This window comes from Cetorhinus maximus, chromosome 17 (assembly GCF_964194155.1).
Source record: "Cetorhinus maximus chromosome 17, sCetMax3.hap1.1, whole genome shotgun sequence".
In the NCBI taxonomy this organism is placed as follows: Eukaryota; Metazoa; Chordata; class Chondrichthyes; order Lamniformes; family Cetorhinidae; genus Cetorhinus; species Cetorhinus maximus.
In genome coordinates, this window is record NC_135895.1 from 102,314,618 (window position 1) to 102,331,930 (window position 17,313).

At 44.1% G+C, this 17,313-nt stretch overlaps 1 protein-coding gene across 2 annotated transcripts in view; it reads left to right on the top strand.

Moving 5' to 3' along the window:
• Positions 1-17,313, top strand: part of LOC144692649 (potassium channel subfamily T member 2) — a 794,243-nt gene that overhangs the window by 474,593 nt on the left and 302,337 nt on the right. Inside the window, exon 22 of one of the 2 annotated variants that reach the window (XM_078561726.1) lies at positions 14,672-14,743. The exons of the other annotated variant lie outside the window; for it this stretch is intronic. Within the exon in view, the coding sequence (XP_078417852.1) occupies positions 14,672-14,743 (72 nt within the window). The remainder of the gene's footprint in view (positions 1-14,671; positions 14,744-17,313) is intronic. 2 annotated transcript variants of the gene reach the window in all.

Consider the following 17,313-nt stretch of genomic DNA (forward strand, 5'->3'; position numbering starts at 1 on the left):
CATTGAACGTCAAGGGGCAATGGTTAGATTCTCCCTTGTTGGAGATGGTCAATGTCTGGCACTTGTGTGGTGCAAATGTTACTTGCCACATGTCAGCCCAAGCCTGGATACTATCCAGGTATAGCTGCAATTGGACATGGACTGCTTCAGTATCTTATGATGGAAGGAAAGTCATTGAGCTCAGGACATTATCTAGAGCATTACCCTGGGTCACTGAGGAACTCCTGCAGTGATGTCATGGAGCTGAGATGACTGACCTCCAACAACCACAACCATCTTCCTTTGTGCTAGGTATGACTCCATCCAGTGGAGAGTTTTCCCCTTGATTCCACACTCAGTCAGTTTTCTAAAATCATACATTCATGGCATATGGGGGTCACTGCCAATTATTGCACAAATTGCCCTGTTCAGAGGGCATTTAACAATCAGATTAACAACATTGCTGTGGGTCTGGAGTCACATGTAGGCCAGACCAGGTGTAAGGGCAGCAGATCTCCTTCCCGAAAGGACATTTGTGAACCAGATGGGTTTTTACGACAATTGACAATGGTTTCATGGTTATCATCAGACTTTTAATTTTTTTTTAATTGAATTCAAATTGTACCATCTGCCATGGTGGGATTCAAACTTGGGTCCCCAAAGCATTACCCTGGGTCTCTGGAATACTAGTCCAGTGACAATACCACTATGCCACTGCCTTCCCCCTTAATGTCAAGTGCAGTCACTCTCACCTCACCTCGGGTGTTCAGCTCTTTTGTCCATGTTTGAACCAAGGCTGTAATGAGGTCAGGAGCTGAGTGACCCTGGTGGAACCCAAACTGGGCATCAGTGAGCAGGTTATTTCTAAGCAAGTGCCATTTGTTAGCATTGTTGATGACCCCTTCCATTACTTTACTGAAGATTGAGAGTAGACTGATGGGGTGGAAATTGACCGGGTTGGATTTGTCTTGCTTTTTGTGTACAGGTCATACCTGGGTAATTTTCCACATAGCCGGGTAGATGTTGTAGCTGTACTGGAACAGCTTGGCTAAGGGCATGGCAAGTTTGGAGCACAGGTCTTCAGCACTATTGCCAGGATATTGTCAGGGCCCATAGCCTTTGCAGTGTCCAGTGCCTTCAACTGTTTCTTGATATTATGTGGAGTGAATCAAATTGGCTGAAAACTGGCATCTGTGATGCTGGGACATCCAGAGGAAGCCGAGGTGGGTCATCTACTTGGCACTTCTGGCTGAAGGTTGTAGCAAATGCTTCAGCCTTATCTTTTACACTGAGCTGGGCTCCTCCATAATTGAGGATGGGGATATTTGTGCAGCCTCCTCCTCCAATGAGTTGTTTAATTGTCCACCACCATTCATGACTGGATGTGGCAAGACTGCAGAATTTAGATCTGATCTCTTGGTTGTGGGATCGCTTAGCTCTGTCTGTCACTTGCTGCTTATGCTGTTTGGCACGCAAGTAGTCCTGTGTTATAGCTTCACCAGGTTGACACCTCATTTTTAAATGTGCCTGGTGCTGCTCCTGGCATGCCCTCCTGCATACTTCATTGAATCAGGGCTGATCCCCTGGCTTGATAGTAATGGTGGAGTGGGGGATATGCCGGGCCATGAGGTTACAGATTATGTTCGAGTACAATTATGCTGCTGCTGATGGCCCATCTGTCTCATGGATGCCCAGCTTTGAGTTGCTAGAAATGTTCAAAATCTATCCCATTTAGCACGGTGATAGTGCCACACCACACGATGGAGGGTATCCTCAATGTGAAGCTGGGACTTCATCTCCACAATGACTGTGTGGTGGTCACTCCCACTGATACTGTTATGGACAGATGCGTCTGCGGCAGGCAGGTTGGTGAGGATGAGGTCAAGTATGATTTTCCCTCTTGGTTCCCTCACCATCTGCCGCAGACCCAACCTATGTCATTTAGGGCTGGGCCAGCTCGGTCAGCAGTGGTGCTACCAAGCCACTCTTGGTGATGGACATTGAAGTCCCCCACCCAGAGTACATTCTGCACCCTTGCCACCCTCAGTGCTTTCTCCAAGTGATGTTCAACATGGAGGAGACTGATTCATCAGCTGAGGGAGGGTGGTATGTGGTAATCAGCAGGAGGTTTCCTTGCCCATGTTTGACCCGATGCCACGAGACTTCATGGGATCCGGAACTCCCAAGGCAACTCCCTCCCAACTGTATACCACTGTGCCGCCACCTCTGCCATACCCAGGGATGGTGTTGGTGGTGTCTAGGACATTATCTGTAGGATATGATTCCATGAGGCTCTTGCTTGACTAGGCTGTGATACAGCTCTCCCAATTTTGGCACTAGCCCCCAGATGTTGATAAGGACTTTGCAGGGTCGACAGGGCTGAGTTTGCCATTGTCGATCCAGTCCCTGGGTCAATGCCAGGTTTCATTCCTCTTTTGAGACTTTGTGGTTGTTTGATACAACTGAGTGGCTTGCTAGGCCATTTCAGAGGGCATTTTAAAAGTCAACCACATGTAGGGCAGACAAGATAAGGAATGGGTTTTTACAACAAACGACAATGGTTTCATGGTCATCATTAGACTTTTAATCCAGATTTTTATTGAATCTGCCATCTGCCATGCCGGTATTCAAACCCAGGCCCCCAGATCATTACCCTGGATCTCTGGATTACTAGTCCATCGACAATACCACTATGCCATCACCTTTCCTGTATCTGTATAGACTTGCAGAGAACTGTGAATATGGTAGCTTAGAAGATGAACTAATCAGGGACAGAATTGTTGTCAGAGTCTTGGATGAAGCATTGTCTGACTACTTGCAGTTGAGAGATGATTTAACCTAAACAAAGATAATTCAACTGAGCAGACAAGTCGAGGTCAGGAAGCAAAATCGATCAGTGATTCGGGGTGCCAAGGAGAACCATATCCCAAAATGACTGACTGAGTGGAGTTTATTGAATTTAAAAACAGTGAAGCAGCCATACAGAAGCAGAAAGAGTGTCCATCAACCGTCCCAGCTAACTGTAATAGGTGTGGCGATAAAATAAAATACAGGCTTGAAAATTTTGCACCAAAGAGGCCGAACGCCATTTTTGCAGAAAGGTGGTCACTTTCTGGCTGTAAGAAGCCTGTACAGAATAAGCAAAAAGAAAAGCCTTTGAAAGATGGCAAAATCTATAAAATAGAAGACATCAACAATATTGAGATGTCTTTACTTGGAGAGATCCAGAAACCAAGCAGAAGCTACTGGAATGCTGATATGCTAGTAGAGGGAAGCTAGACATGCTTTTAGACACAGGTGCCGATCCTGAAACAGAGCTGTTCACTCTTAAGCAGGAAAGCCTGTACTGACTTGCATGTGATTTGCAGAGTAGAAGAACTGGGATGTGAGAAGATCAGACTAAAAACTTCAGAGCTGAATTTCCACAGCACTAGAAAAGCTATAGACAGCATACCACATCACTCTACATCCTGAAACGAAGCCAGTGTGTCTGTTTACAGCCAGAAAAGTTCCTCATCTGCTCTTGCCAAAGGTAAAGAAGGAAATTGACACCATGCTGAAGCAAGGGGTTATTTCCCTGTGACAGAACCAACAGGCTGGTGCTCAGGGATGGTGCCAGTGGACCTATCAGAATTTCCTGTAGATCTTACACAACTGAACAAAGCAGTCGAAAGTGGAGTTTACCCTGTGTTGTTGTGGACAAAAGTTTAGCAAAATTGGGAAAGAATTCAATCTTCATGAAGTTAGATGCAAATGGTCGGGTTTTTTTTTGCAACTACCCCTCGATGAAGATTCTAAATTTCTCTCAACCTTACACATTGGGAGGTTTTGTTTCAACCGATAGCACTTCGGCATCACATCAGAGCCAGAAATCTTCCAGAGGACAATGTAGAAGGATTGGATGGAGCCATACTTCATACGGATGACGTCCTGATCCATGGATCCACTCAGAACATGACACGAGTGCGTGCGAGCTATGCTACAGGAAGCAGGACATACACTCAACAACAAATGCAAATTCTCGCAGCTGACTGTCAAGTTAATTGGGCATATTGTGGATGCATCTGGTGTCAGAATTGATCCACGGAAGACAAGAGCAATCAAGGAGGTTCCAGCTGCTCGCAACATAACTGAGCTCCAAAAATTCATGGGTATGAATCAAGTAGGAAAGTTCCTGTCCAACCTAGCGGTCGTCATGAGCCACTATGTCAGCTTTTAAGCAAAAATGATACATGGTGCTGGGAGGAAGCACAACAGAGGTCTTTTGAGAAAATCAACGAGATGCTGATATCACTAATATTTTAGACCACAATGACCCTGAGTATCCACCACCATTGCTGTAGATGCATCTTCTATTGGATTGGGAGCTGTACTCTTTCAGATAGAGACAGGAGGAAAATGCAAACCAGTTTACTGTGCATCCCATGCACTGATAGAGAAAGAAACATTAGCTACATGGGCTTGTGAAAAGTTTGAAATTGTTCTTGGCCTCCACTTCAAGGTAGAGACAAGATCGCAAACCTTCAGTGACACTCTTACATTCGAAGCCAAATGCCTCAGAGTACAATAATTCAGACTGAGGATGATGAGGTTTGATGTAATGACAGAGTACGCTCTGGAAAAACAAACTATAGCAGACGCTTTGCCCCATATCCCAGTGGCGAGACCTGAAAAAGGTGATGTGGCCCTTGGTGAAGAGGTAAAAACCTTCACATTGATAACAACCACAATCCTACCAGCAACAACTCAGCGACTAAATGAGATCAGAGATATTGCTGGGAAAAGAGATTCTTCGTTGATGCTTTTCATTCTGCACTCATCAGGACAATTCACAAGAATACCAATGTAAGGGAAACCACAAATTTATGCTATATGAGAAGAGAGTGCTGACTGGTTGGCAAGTGGACTCTGGTAGAGGCATTGCCTTGGAGAATGCACCAGTTGATGGTGACTGACAGTTAACTGCCAATCCATTTAAACTAGGCAGCTTGACTCCAATCAAACAATGCTGAACAGGTTGAACAGCACATCCATGCCCCTAACTCAAACAGATAATGGTACAGTGAAATGGAACAGATGTGCATTATTGCCACACAGAAGCAACCTTCTACACAGTCGAAGCAGTCATCTACCCACCCCAAGAGACCAGAGATGCTGCGTTCATTGAGAGATCCAGATGATTGCCAGACTGGTGACCCTGAGTCATCAAAAATTCCCCTTCGGCCCACCAGAGACTGAGAGATCACACACAGGACTCAAATTCCCAATTTCCTCCAAAGGAGCTGAGGACCCATTTCAAATAAACTAGTAAAACTGTCACAATGGTTACCCCCTATAAAAGAAATAGAAATAGATCTCAGAGACTTGGAGGGTGGGATGGTGTAGATGTAGTATAAAGGGTTAATTCTAACTGATATGCTAATGAGACACCGTACTCAGCACAGGAAGTGATGCAATGTCTCATGATCCTATACTTTCTTGTTGAACCTCATGGCAAGATGAAGCCACAGTAAGAGATGTTCAATAAAAATTAGTTCTCCTCACCTCAGCAGACTATATGTGTTACGCGGGCGCACACCTGACACACCAGAATGTAACGTGGCACGCGATGATGTCGTTCGGGCGACCCGACATCATTGCGAACTCTCGCGATATTTCCTTCGGCGGGCACGTGCTGGAGTCGGCTGCGTGCCTGCTGATAATTGAAAGGCCTATTAAAGTCATTAACCAGGTAATTAAGTTTAATTTTACGCTGCCCGTCCAACTTAAGGCTGGCGGGCAGGTGAAAAGGCCAAGCGGCCTTTACGCTTTTTAGGAAACCTCACCCACGAGTGGGACGAAGTTCCCTAAAGCTAACACTGGTGAAATAAAAACTTTATTCTGAAAATAAGAACGTGTCCCATCTCATCATGAGGCGACGTGTTTCATTAAATTTTTAATGTCCTTACAAATATATATATATATATATATATATTTTTAAAGCGCTTCAATCTCCCTGAGGCATGGAGCTGCCTGAGGGAGATTGAAGCGCTCTTTCACACGCATGTGCACAAGACCACTGGGCCTGACTCTCCCTCCCCCCCCACCCACACAGGTAGCGCTCACGCAACCGCGCGTGATTCGCGCAGGGCAGGACCTAACTGGCCCCCCTGTGTGAAATTGCGGTGCGGAGCTGATCGCGGGTGGTAGTCGGCTCTGCGATCGGCTGCTCCCTCCTGCTGAGGCCACCCGACAACTGGAAAATCCTGGCCTCGGACGAGACCAAGAGTATTACATTAACCATTTCAGATTGAGATAATTTTGGAGTCTGAAGGGTAAAAGCACTCTCCATGTAACATGTTGTATGACATATGCTACAGGAGAACATTATGCATATTAAGGAGACTAAGTGCAGTTTCTAGTGATAATAGGGCTGATTTTTTCCTACCACCCACCACCTGATGGCGGGAGCTATAAGCCTTTCAGATGTCCAGGCAATGCTTGCATTCGGCTGATGTGCTATGGGCGCCAAACAGGCTTCTGTTACCCTGGACGGGCTGGGAGATAGTCTGGCTCCCTGTGATGAACTGGCTGACAGTCCGAGACTTGGGGAAGATTTGGACTTGTTTTTGAGAGGCCAGGAGGAGTACCCCTGCTCCTTATGGCCCCACCAAATAAAAAGATATTTCCTGGGTATTCGGTGAGCAACCTCCCATCTGTACCTCAAAATTACAATGAAGGTCCAATGTAATGGAACCCCAATGTGAAGAGGTTTGCGCTGTTTTTGGAGGTTACTTTGGCTGCCTTTGTAATGGCCTGTGGGATCATGGCAATGAGCTTGATCAGGACCGGAAGCTAAGCAATTTCAGAGCTGCCTCCATCCCATTTCCAATCCAAATTCAGACTGGCCTTTGTGTCTTTGCAAGAAGTTGAAAGTTAATGTAGCAGATGAAGAAAACAATATGTTGACCTTGTGTGCTTGCCCACCTACTGTTTATATATAAAAACAACTTGCATTTTGGGTAATGTAACTTGGTAGATCTGTTCTGACTGACAAACAGTGTTTACACAACTGTTTTTAAAACCAAAGTAAATGTTTAAGCAAAGTACACATGTTGAAATTCCTATTGATTCAAGTTTTATTCCATCCAATTATGATGCAGGTTACTTTTGATATTTTGAATTAAGCTTGTCTATGACATGACAATGATCCCCAGTGAGGGTTACCGTTTTGTACTTATTCAGGGAAGGATTAGTTTTGCATTTTTCTTTCCTGTTCCTTTCACACACAAGCCCACATTATGTACCATTCCCTAGCCAATAGAGCACGCAGGTGACCTTGGATACTGATGTCTTGTGCAATCAGTTCTTCAAAAGTTCAAGAGAGAGAGGCCAGCCTCTAATTTTATTTTTTTCTCTGTGGAGAATCACCGGTGTCTTATGGGACAGTGTGGTTAAGACAGATATTGCAGCATCAGTGATTATGGTTTCAAAGTTGCCTCCTGTCTTCTCTGTTGTGGCCTGCATTGGAGTATGAAAGCCCTGCACCACTATGCACAATCCCCACGCTTACACCACCCATGCTTTTGGCAGATGGCATCTTTTGGCAATTTCCTATTAGCATTCTCTGTCACCAAATAAGTCAATTATAAAGGAGACACTTACCCCAAGCATGCTGACTATTTTAAGCAAATCAATAAACTTCTTACACCTTGCTAAAGTGCGATGACCTTAATTAATTAATCCTCTTTACTTACCATTTTAAAAGCTCTGCAAATTTCAGGCAAATTGAAACGTTTATTAAATGTCTTGCTGCTTATACTGCTAACTATTCACCTGGTATGTAGGAACTTAGTACCTCAGCACTGCAAGTGTAGTTGGGTATTGTCACAGAGAGTGTGGTGAAATTGTGACTGGGTGATAGGACAACATGCTTTTACTCTTGTAGCGGCTCAAGTTTTCTTGTCCTGACTCCCCCCTTTAAGATGTTGATGATTTTTATAGGAATAGAGTAGAGCTGAAAATTTGTGCTGTTAATGCAATTTTGGGCTTGGCCATGAGCACCACGGGCCCTGTTTTTATTCTGTACTTCAGTTTTACTGTCCACAACTTATAGCGGGAAAGTCAGCTCAACATGGGCACTATAATTAGTAGACACAACTATACCTGTCTTACTATTCTGGTTATCTACCCAGCCTTTTTTTTTTTACCCCATACACTTCTCCAAGAAGTTTCATTAAAGCTGACTCAAAAGGAACGTGAACAAGATCTGGAAGGCTTGGATTTTGCTGTGAGTAATAAAGGAGCAGCGTTCACCATTCACATCACATAAGAGTTGCCCTCAGACTTTGAGTCAGTGAAGACTCTCGGTCACGTGGTGTTTGCAGGGGCCTGTGCTGTCTGTGAACAGAACAGACCAGGCAGCAGGGAGGTTTGCAACTAACCAGACTGAGGAATCCTCGGAGACCTGCAGGCTGCAATGCAGGAAATAAAAACAAACAGGGAATATAAATTATATTTGTACGGGAAGCAGAACAAAGATGTGAGATCGAGAGCAACAAATAGCAGAGCATAACAGAAAAAAAAAACTATATATTTAAAATCTGCAACGTTAATTTCTTCTGAGACTGCATGCTTGATAAAATAATTTTTCAGGGCCAGAAAGGTTCTTCAGCAGTAAATAACACCTAAGCCTTTAAAAACTCAATTACTCTTGCTTAAACATGCCTTGACTTTTTTTAACTCCCTTTTAAAGTGCGAATAGTAGGTTGTTAGCTTTAGTTTGTGCGATGACTGATTTCTGTGCAGATTTTATCTGTTAACACTGCAACAATGTACCCTGTGGAGGAGCAGAATAACACTGCCAGCAACCTCTGATTTTCACAGTAATTATTGCAATAACAATGATGAGCAATGACAGCCTCACCAATATTAGTATAGGAAAATTCGGGTCCCCAATGTCATGCTGTCTTAAACCACTCCCCATAAATCTGTCTCAATTGCCTTGTATTATCAGAAAGTAAAAAAAAAGAGCTATTGGAAAATTTGTTGGTAGATTTTATTTTTTAAAATCTGTTGAAGGATCCTATTAGCGACAATGGAATAGCTTTTGAAAAAATATGCAATTATGTTTACTTAGGGAAAGATGATAGATCTCTTTATTATCCTTTGTTTCCTCTGTAACAGGTGGCAACTGCCATCTACTGACAGAAGTTAGAATTACACCGCAATCTGCACACAAACACATATATCCTAGACCTACTGGAGATCCTCAGTAACAATGAACAACAAGATTACCAAAGTATTTTGTTCTGGTGCAAGTCAAATTTGCTATTAAATGCCCTCTGAAGCTTTCAAAATACCAGCAAAGTACCTTGAAAAGAGAAGAAAGAATTGCATTTTCATCATAGAACATCTGTGAAAATTGTTAGTTTTCATCAACTAATTGAAAGTAAAATTCAGCAAATGCCTTTGTCTTAAATCTTTTCAAAACAAACTTAAACCACGGAGGAATCTAGTCATTTACTGTTATGAATTTGGGTCTGCCATGGTTCCTTTCTCACGTTCAGTGTGTTAACACTTCCTTAAGTGGTCTGAGCATCTGATTTCTGTTTGCGGTGACTTTCATTGCCCCGTGTCGACTCAGAGCATAAGCCTGGAACATAACAATAGCTGCCCCTTGTGAACAGAACTGGATACATGTATATTTCTTAAAGCTGAACAACACACTGAGCAACATTTAGAACCAGAGTTCTTTACTTCGATCGCTATAACTTGTATTCATTTAATATAAAATTTAACAGGAAAACACCACTCTCCTCTTATTTAACTAAACAAGAGGGCCCTGAAATTCTGCAGAGATTCTCTGGGGAAATGACAGCTGTTTACGGCCACAATTCTGACGTCGACCTGCAGGGGGCGGGCCCGGCACGCCGACACGTAAAGTGACGCTCGGAGACGTCAGGCGTGCGTCCCGATGTCAGCGCGCGTCATTTCGATATTGCGTTCGTCGGGCGCACACCGGAGGCAGCTGCGGACCTGCCGAACTGTCAACGGCCTATTAAGGACATTAAAAACCCGATTAACGTAGTTATCAACGCTGCCCGTCCATCCTTAAGGCTGGTGGGCAGGCGAAGAGCCCAAGCGGCCTTCACGTTTTTTAGGAAACCTCACCCACGGGCGGGATGAGTTTTCCTGAAGGGTTTATTAAATAAATAATTTCTGCTAAATTCATAAACATATCCCAGCTCATGTGACACTGTCACATGAGGGGACGTGTCTGAATAATTTTTTAACTTAATTATTTCTGAACTTTTTTATTATGCAGTTAATCTCCCTGAGGCGGCCCCTTGCCTCGGCGATTTCTGCGCTCTTTCGCGTACATGTGCGAAAGAGCGCAGGCCCCGACTCTCCCTCCTCCCGCCCACCCGCACAGGTAGCGCTGAGTGCTACCGGGCGCACGTCATGCTGGGCGGGCCTATTAAATGGTGGCGCACAGCCAATAGTGGGTGGCGATCGGCTCTGCGCCCACTCCCGACATACAGAAAATTCTCCCCCGTGTCACCGTTCAGGGCTTCTGCCAGGCTCACTGAAGTAATGACTTATTGGGAGAGACCCAAGAGAACTTCAGGGCTTGGGATTTCTAACTATCCTTAGCAAAGGCCCTCGCAGCTATCCCTTTAATAAAAAAAACTGACTGCCCTGGTAGCCATCTTCCTTAAAAAGTCTCTATTTCAAAAAAAAAGTCTGTCTCTTTCCTACTCTCCCTCTTAACAGATGAATAGAGGTTAGAAAATTTTATAACACAATGGCCTAGATTTGATGTTAGCGCAGGGGGTCTGGCTTCTGGGGCTGAAAGTGGGGGCCGACCCTGTTCGGGCATCCTTTTAAGGACAGCAACCAACCTCCAAGAACTGCTGTTGATCGGAGGGCCAGCAGCCTCTGCAGCATCACCAGTAGCAGCTGGGGCATCACCTGCAGCATCAGGGTACCATGCAGCCTCAAATTCAGGTCAGTGGGACATGGAGGGGGGTGCCGGGGCCAGTTTGGCAGGCCCTGGTGAAGGAGGGCAGGGTTATCACTGAGGGCCATGCGGCACCATTGCATCGGGGCAGACGTTGTCCCCAGTGGGTTGCTCGGTGTTCCAAAGAGCACCCAAAAAAGGGAGCACCCCCACCCCCGGAGCCCACTGGGAGACCGTCAGGCAGTCTCCGTTTGGAGCGCTGGTGAAATTAAGTGGGCTAATTGGACTCCAGGTGGGTAAGCTGTCTGCCACCTTCCTCATCGCTGGCAAAGTGGCATGATGATGGCCCAACACCTTCTCATGCCATTTGACCGGCTTTCTCACCTCACAGCCCATCCCCAAAGGGCTAATAAAATTCAGCTCCATAGGTGGACGTGGTTTCTGATTACCCAATTAAGGTAGTGAATAATCTTCATGCTATTTTTATGAACTCCAAAGTATACACGTTGCTTTTTAAAATAAGGTGTTAACATTAATTCCTTTTTGAAAATCCTTTTCTGTGGGGGAAAAAAAATGATAAACAAAAGTCAGAAACGTGACTTTCCCTTTTTTCTCAGTTCTTCCTAAATTAAAATACCAGAGTGCTCGATTGGCAAAGGAGTTTCTGTATTCCGAACAGCAGGCTAATGCTTGATGGCCAAGTTTTACTTTTGAACTGAAGTCACTGTGGTAACAAAGGAAACACAACAGCCAGTTTACACACAGCAAAGACCCACAAACAACAGTGTCGAACATTATTCAGCTCAAGGCTGTCAGTTGGGGGATAAATATTGGCTGGGCTACTGGCTCTTCTTTCAATAAGTAGTGCTATGGAATATTTTGCATCCACCCATCATTTTTTCTGGATACAATGGATGCAAATATCCACTATTTCATTGAGAAAACTCATAGCTGTGAGGCTTGAGGTGGTCAGTCATAGAAAACCTTATTGGTAAGTGTTGCTGATGAGTTATATAGCCCTCAATAAGATGTGACCTTAAATAGTTTTTCTTTTTCAGGCCGTAAGATATAAAGTTGGAAAAAAAAAATTACTTCCAGGCCCTGAAAATTAGTGGCCCATAACACTGGTAGTTATGCTTAGATTGTGCCTGCTGATGTCTTTCCAGCTGTGGCCCCATGTTGGTGTTTGTCTTTATGCCATCTACAGAGGTGTCCAGGAACCATCCCAGACGTCTCCACATTATGGGGGGACAAGACGTATGTTAGAAAATCTTCCTCCCAATGGGGATCTAATATTCAATGTTGACACGTTTTCTGCCTTAACCATCAATCCTGAAAGTTAATTCTACAGCCTCACAACACTCTTTTTAAAAAAAAAAAATACAAGTTTCTCCTGATCTCATCTAAATTTCCTACAATTAATCTTGTATCAATGACACCTTCATTCTTGGCCCTTCAACCACTAGAAACAATGTGCCACTATCTACAGCTGCCCCCATTCTTTAATAGTTATCAAACACTTCTAGCATACATACGCCCTTGTACATATTTGGAACAAAACATCGAGCTTCAGCCCTCACTGAAAGACGGCCTGGAAGGGAAAGCAGATAAACTAAATGCTGTCCTTGTACATGAAGGGAAGGGGAAGACAAACCTGTCACTTTCACCACATGAAAAAATTGGAGCAATCCTCAACACCTCTGGATGACTCACCCAGTATTCAATCTCCTCGGTCGACAAAGGGCTAAGAAAGAGTGAGCTGGCCCGAGAGATAGGAACTCATATTGCTAAGATTTGAAAATGCCTAAGTTAAATTGTTTAACTTCTGAAATGCAATAACCTCTGGAAAATCCCCCTGAGATGCTCACTCTTCATTTGGTGCTACTTTGCCGGAAGTGCATAAATAGGGGTTTCGGCTGCACTTCTGGCACAGCGATGCTGGTGGAGTGGGAGCCGCTTGGAGGAAACCCCGGCCGTAGTGTTGCTGCACTCATGATTTGATTCCGCCAGTATCATATCTAGTGCCTCACCCTTCGAGCTTGTTGCCACTCCTGCTGTTCTTATTCTTCCATTATTATGCAAAACAGCAGTTATAGCCCATTAGTTATAGCCCATCCCAGCTGCTTATTCCTTCTGAAAGTGAGCTTCCAGGATTGGTGATTGAGGCGGAAACACATCAACATTAAAGATTAGATCAGAAAAATGGATGGAGGGAAAGGGAGTGAAGAGATAAGGGAACAGTTTGATTAGTTGTGATTGGAAGTACTTGTTGACATGGAGGTTAAACATAGATATGAACTGGTTGGGCCGAATGGGTGGGGGAGCATTGGTCCAAAGAATATTGGGAGCACTGAAACTGACAGCACTAAGGATAGCATAAAGCTCAAATTCCAGAAATACACTGACATTGAGTAACTTTGAGCCGTGCTGCGCCTAAATTGTAGGACCTACAGCCATGCATTACTTGAGTAAACCCAGGATACTCACATGTGCTTGTTTATTGTGTAGGGGCAAAGCTACGTAACAGCTTGAAAAAGAGAACTGAGTTTCAGCTCTCTTTGAAGATCGCTGGGAGGAAGGTGCTTGGAGGGGAGCCTGACATCTTCCCACCACCATGATGTATTGGCAGCAGCACTGTGACTGCCCACTGGGCGGCAAATTGAGCCACCTAAGTACCCAATTAAGGTCCACCTCCCACCCTTTCCAGCATTTGGCCCATGATGGAGGGCTGACTACCGCATAGGGAGACTCCCAGGGGTGCGCTCCTTAATGTCTGTTCCATGATCCATGGAGGTGCCCTGAGCAGCAATCACCGCCACCCCCCCCCCATCCCCCCAGTAATCAAGCCACTGGTGTATGACCCACATCGCACCCCTCGTCGCCAGCGCCTGACTGCCTGGTCTCAGGTTGCTGAGAGAAGCTTACCTCGCCTTTGAGGGCACCTCATCATGGAGGCACCCTCTTACTTATCCTGCAGCCTCAGAAGTAGCCACTGAGGGTCAGCAGCTCTGGGAGGCGGACTGCCATCCTCACTTGATTGGCAGACCCAGCGCCAACCTGTTACCTGGCCGCTGCCGGTAAAATGGCACCCGGTACAGGGTCGGGTCCCACTTTCGGTCCTGGCGACAGGATTTCTTGCCTTTTGGCAAAATTCAGCTCAGAGTTTCACAGGATGTAGCTAGGTGAAGAGTCAGGGAAAATTTGTGAATACCGATACTTCAACACAAAACCAGCATGAATCACTTGCACGTGAATTTTATCAGAATGACACATTAGCGTTCGCGCAAAATAGTTGTGACAAAACGTGTGAGGAAATTCCACCCCATGGTGATGTTTATGTTGTAACCACAGCAAAAATATGTGTCTCGTAATTTTTTTTAAAAAATCGCTATTATTTTCACATGGTATCCATTTGCAACGTTGTATTGACCGTGTCGGACCCACTGTGACCATCATACTGCGTTCTTCGCTTTCTGGTGGCCTCATGTATGTGAAGAGGCCGATAAAGCATTGGCGGGGGGGGCAAGAAGAACCTCAATATTCCTTCCTGAAAATAAGTTCCTCAGAAGCCGATTTTAAAAAAAAAACAAAACTGTTTTCATTATAATTAATCTGTGCAAATATCATTTATATGCCTCAGGCAGTCTTTGTGTGTTCAAACTTCTCTTCACTCGCCTGCTTGCAGAAATGCTTGTTCCACAGTTACGATGTATGTAAAGCACATTCTCTAAAATATGGCTTTCCCTCCAGGCCAGATGTACATTTTCTGGAAGCGATCTGCTGGTTTCCAATGGTTTACTACATGGTTGGCTCTATTGACAAGTATGTAAGATTTTGAGGCATGGCTGACAAAATGATAAAAGCTTTATGTGATCTGTGCACAGCTGTTATTATTTCTTGGCATGAGTATTGTTCCGTGTATTTTTTTTCCCCCCCAAACGTCTTGTGTGGGAAAAATAGATAAGTACCTTGTGGCATGAACTGCACGTGAGTCTATGTGTTTTTGTTCTGTGTTTGTGCATTGTGTCTTGCGTATGTATTCCCGACTACTGTGCCAAAAACCAGGTAGCTCATAATCGGTCTACGCCCCAGGGACGCTGGGCTTGACGATAGCCCGTCGCATCTCACGTTTGGCAAGTATCCAGGACTTCAGAGCAGTGACCCGGGAGAATGGGTATTTGAAAGATTATACTTTTCAGGATTGGGTGACAAATTTAGCCATTCAACTTTGAGCTGCGAGTTTAAGAGCAGGCCAGGGCAAAAAGATGAAACTCTTTGTCAACTCAGCGCTACATTATATAAATGTGGGTCATTAGTACCAAATCTGCCCATAATTTAGCATGAATCAGGAATCTGAAACAAGTCATTGCAGCTAGCAATAGACGGTGTCAGGTCAAAGTCGGAAATAGTAAGGAAAACCTGGCCCGTGCTATATTAACTTCATATTACTTAGTACTGACACTGGGTGGGACAAATGTCCTGAGCACTAACAACCCTTACCTTGCTAAGAAAAAATTACCAAATAACTATCAAGTTTTAAGGTGACCTGTGAGCTGAATTCAAACATTTAGCTTGATATAAACGGATGAAAAAAACTGAATTATTTGCAGCTTTACTTTTTCTGTTTTTATATTTTTGATTTCCAACATTTGCCTTTGTGTTTTTATTTAATGATCAAACTGTGTTTAAGTTTTCTGGTCCCATCTACTCTATCTGCATCCCCCACCATCTCACCGCCCTCCACAAGGTTTTCTGCTGAATCTGTGGTGTTGGGATCAAAAGTAGGCTCCACCACATCTCTGCCTCCCTTCATTACTTTGGAACGCAGACCTAGTGACAAGACCTGTACCTGTCCAAATATGGTCCTGGTACCCAGCATTCAAATTCAACAATTGGAGGACCTAACATGTTAAATTTAAGAGGGCCAATGCAATTGCTTTCCAACTTATACCTTTCCCAGGCATTAGAAAGAGCAGCTGGAAAAAGCATTGTTGAATATTTTGCACCACAAAGTCTCTTTGCTGCAGCATGTCACTCCACAATAGGTTTCTGGCCTCATTTCAGCACAGCACGCCTTGTAGAAGCTGGAGGAAGCACACCGTCTAAAGTATAAATGACCTAAAAATTGTAAAGTGGAGCAGTATCAGTTAAGCATCTCCATAGTGGAAGTCCTGGTCCACTGGCTCTAGTTTTACTGCAAGTCGACCACAATGAAATATAATAAAACGTCAAATCTACATTTTAAAAAATCTCATGATTCAGCCTCTATTTTAGAGACTGACAGCAAATGGCAGGCCAAAGACTAGTTTTCCAGGCTATCGAGAGCTTAAAATTTCTGGACTGATTTTGGTTCAATCTCAGATGCCAGAAGTTATCAAAATGGGAAGAGCTGACAGTGGACAAGTAAACTGATCAATGGTCCAAAAGAACCCAATGCTGCCCAAGTAAATTGAGCTTTTAGAAAAAAGTTTATTTAGGACAGGACTTGGAAAAGACCAATTTCTTAGTTATTTCTCAGCTTTTGAAAAATATATATATTTTTTAGAAAATTAGTGACTATTTCTGTCATTAATCTTCTCATGCTTTTCTAGATTGGTTCTTAAGATAGGCGCATGGGAAGTTAATTTTACATTACCTGGTGTAGGAATGTTATGTTAGTTTTGTACACTTACCATTCTGCTTGCACACTGCTTTCCTTTTGTTTATCCTTAGCATCACTTTCAAAAATGTACAAAGACCTCTGACCATTGTTGATTTTCAATTTTTTCCCTTTTATTACTTTTTTTGTATGAATAATGAATATTACATCCTTAGGCTTTGTTGTATAACTAAATATTGATTCAAAGAAAGGTAATGATATTACAAAAGGTGCACTGATGGTGACACTGCCTCTCTAACGATAAGCTACTGGGTGAGATTTTCACTGGCTTCATTGAGTGGAACTTGGGAATTAGCACCATGAAAACCACAGGGAAAGACTTACCACTCCATCCCTACCCTCAGCTGGCCAATGCCACGCCAAAAGCGCCATCTGTTTCAGATGATAGGCTATTTTGATGTACAAATTTGGGTCCTATGATGCACGCATTCCCATTTGCCATTTGGGGAGCCAACTGTTCTGAGATGCACTAATGTACTCTTTGCCCATTGTTATCAATTGGTACAAAGGAAGCAGGCCACAGAGGTAAGTTTTAAATGTATTTGTGTGGGGTCAGGAGGAGCAGGACTGTTTGTGTGGGCCACTGCTTTCCCAGGGTCCCGTCTCCTCCGCAATCGATAACTCTTTCTGGCCTCGAAGCTGCCTGATCTTGTGCTAATCCGGAATAGGCAAGTTGCAATTTGGCACCTGTGAGTGACCTGCCCATGGTACATCAACAAAATGATGCACTCTG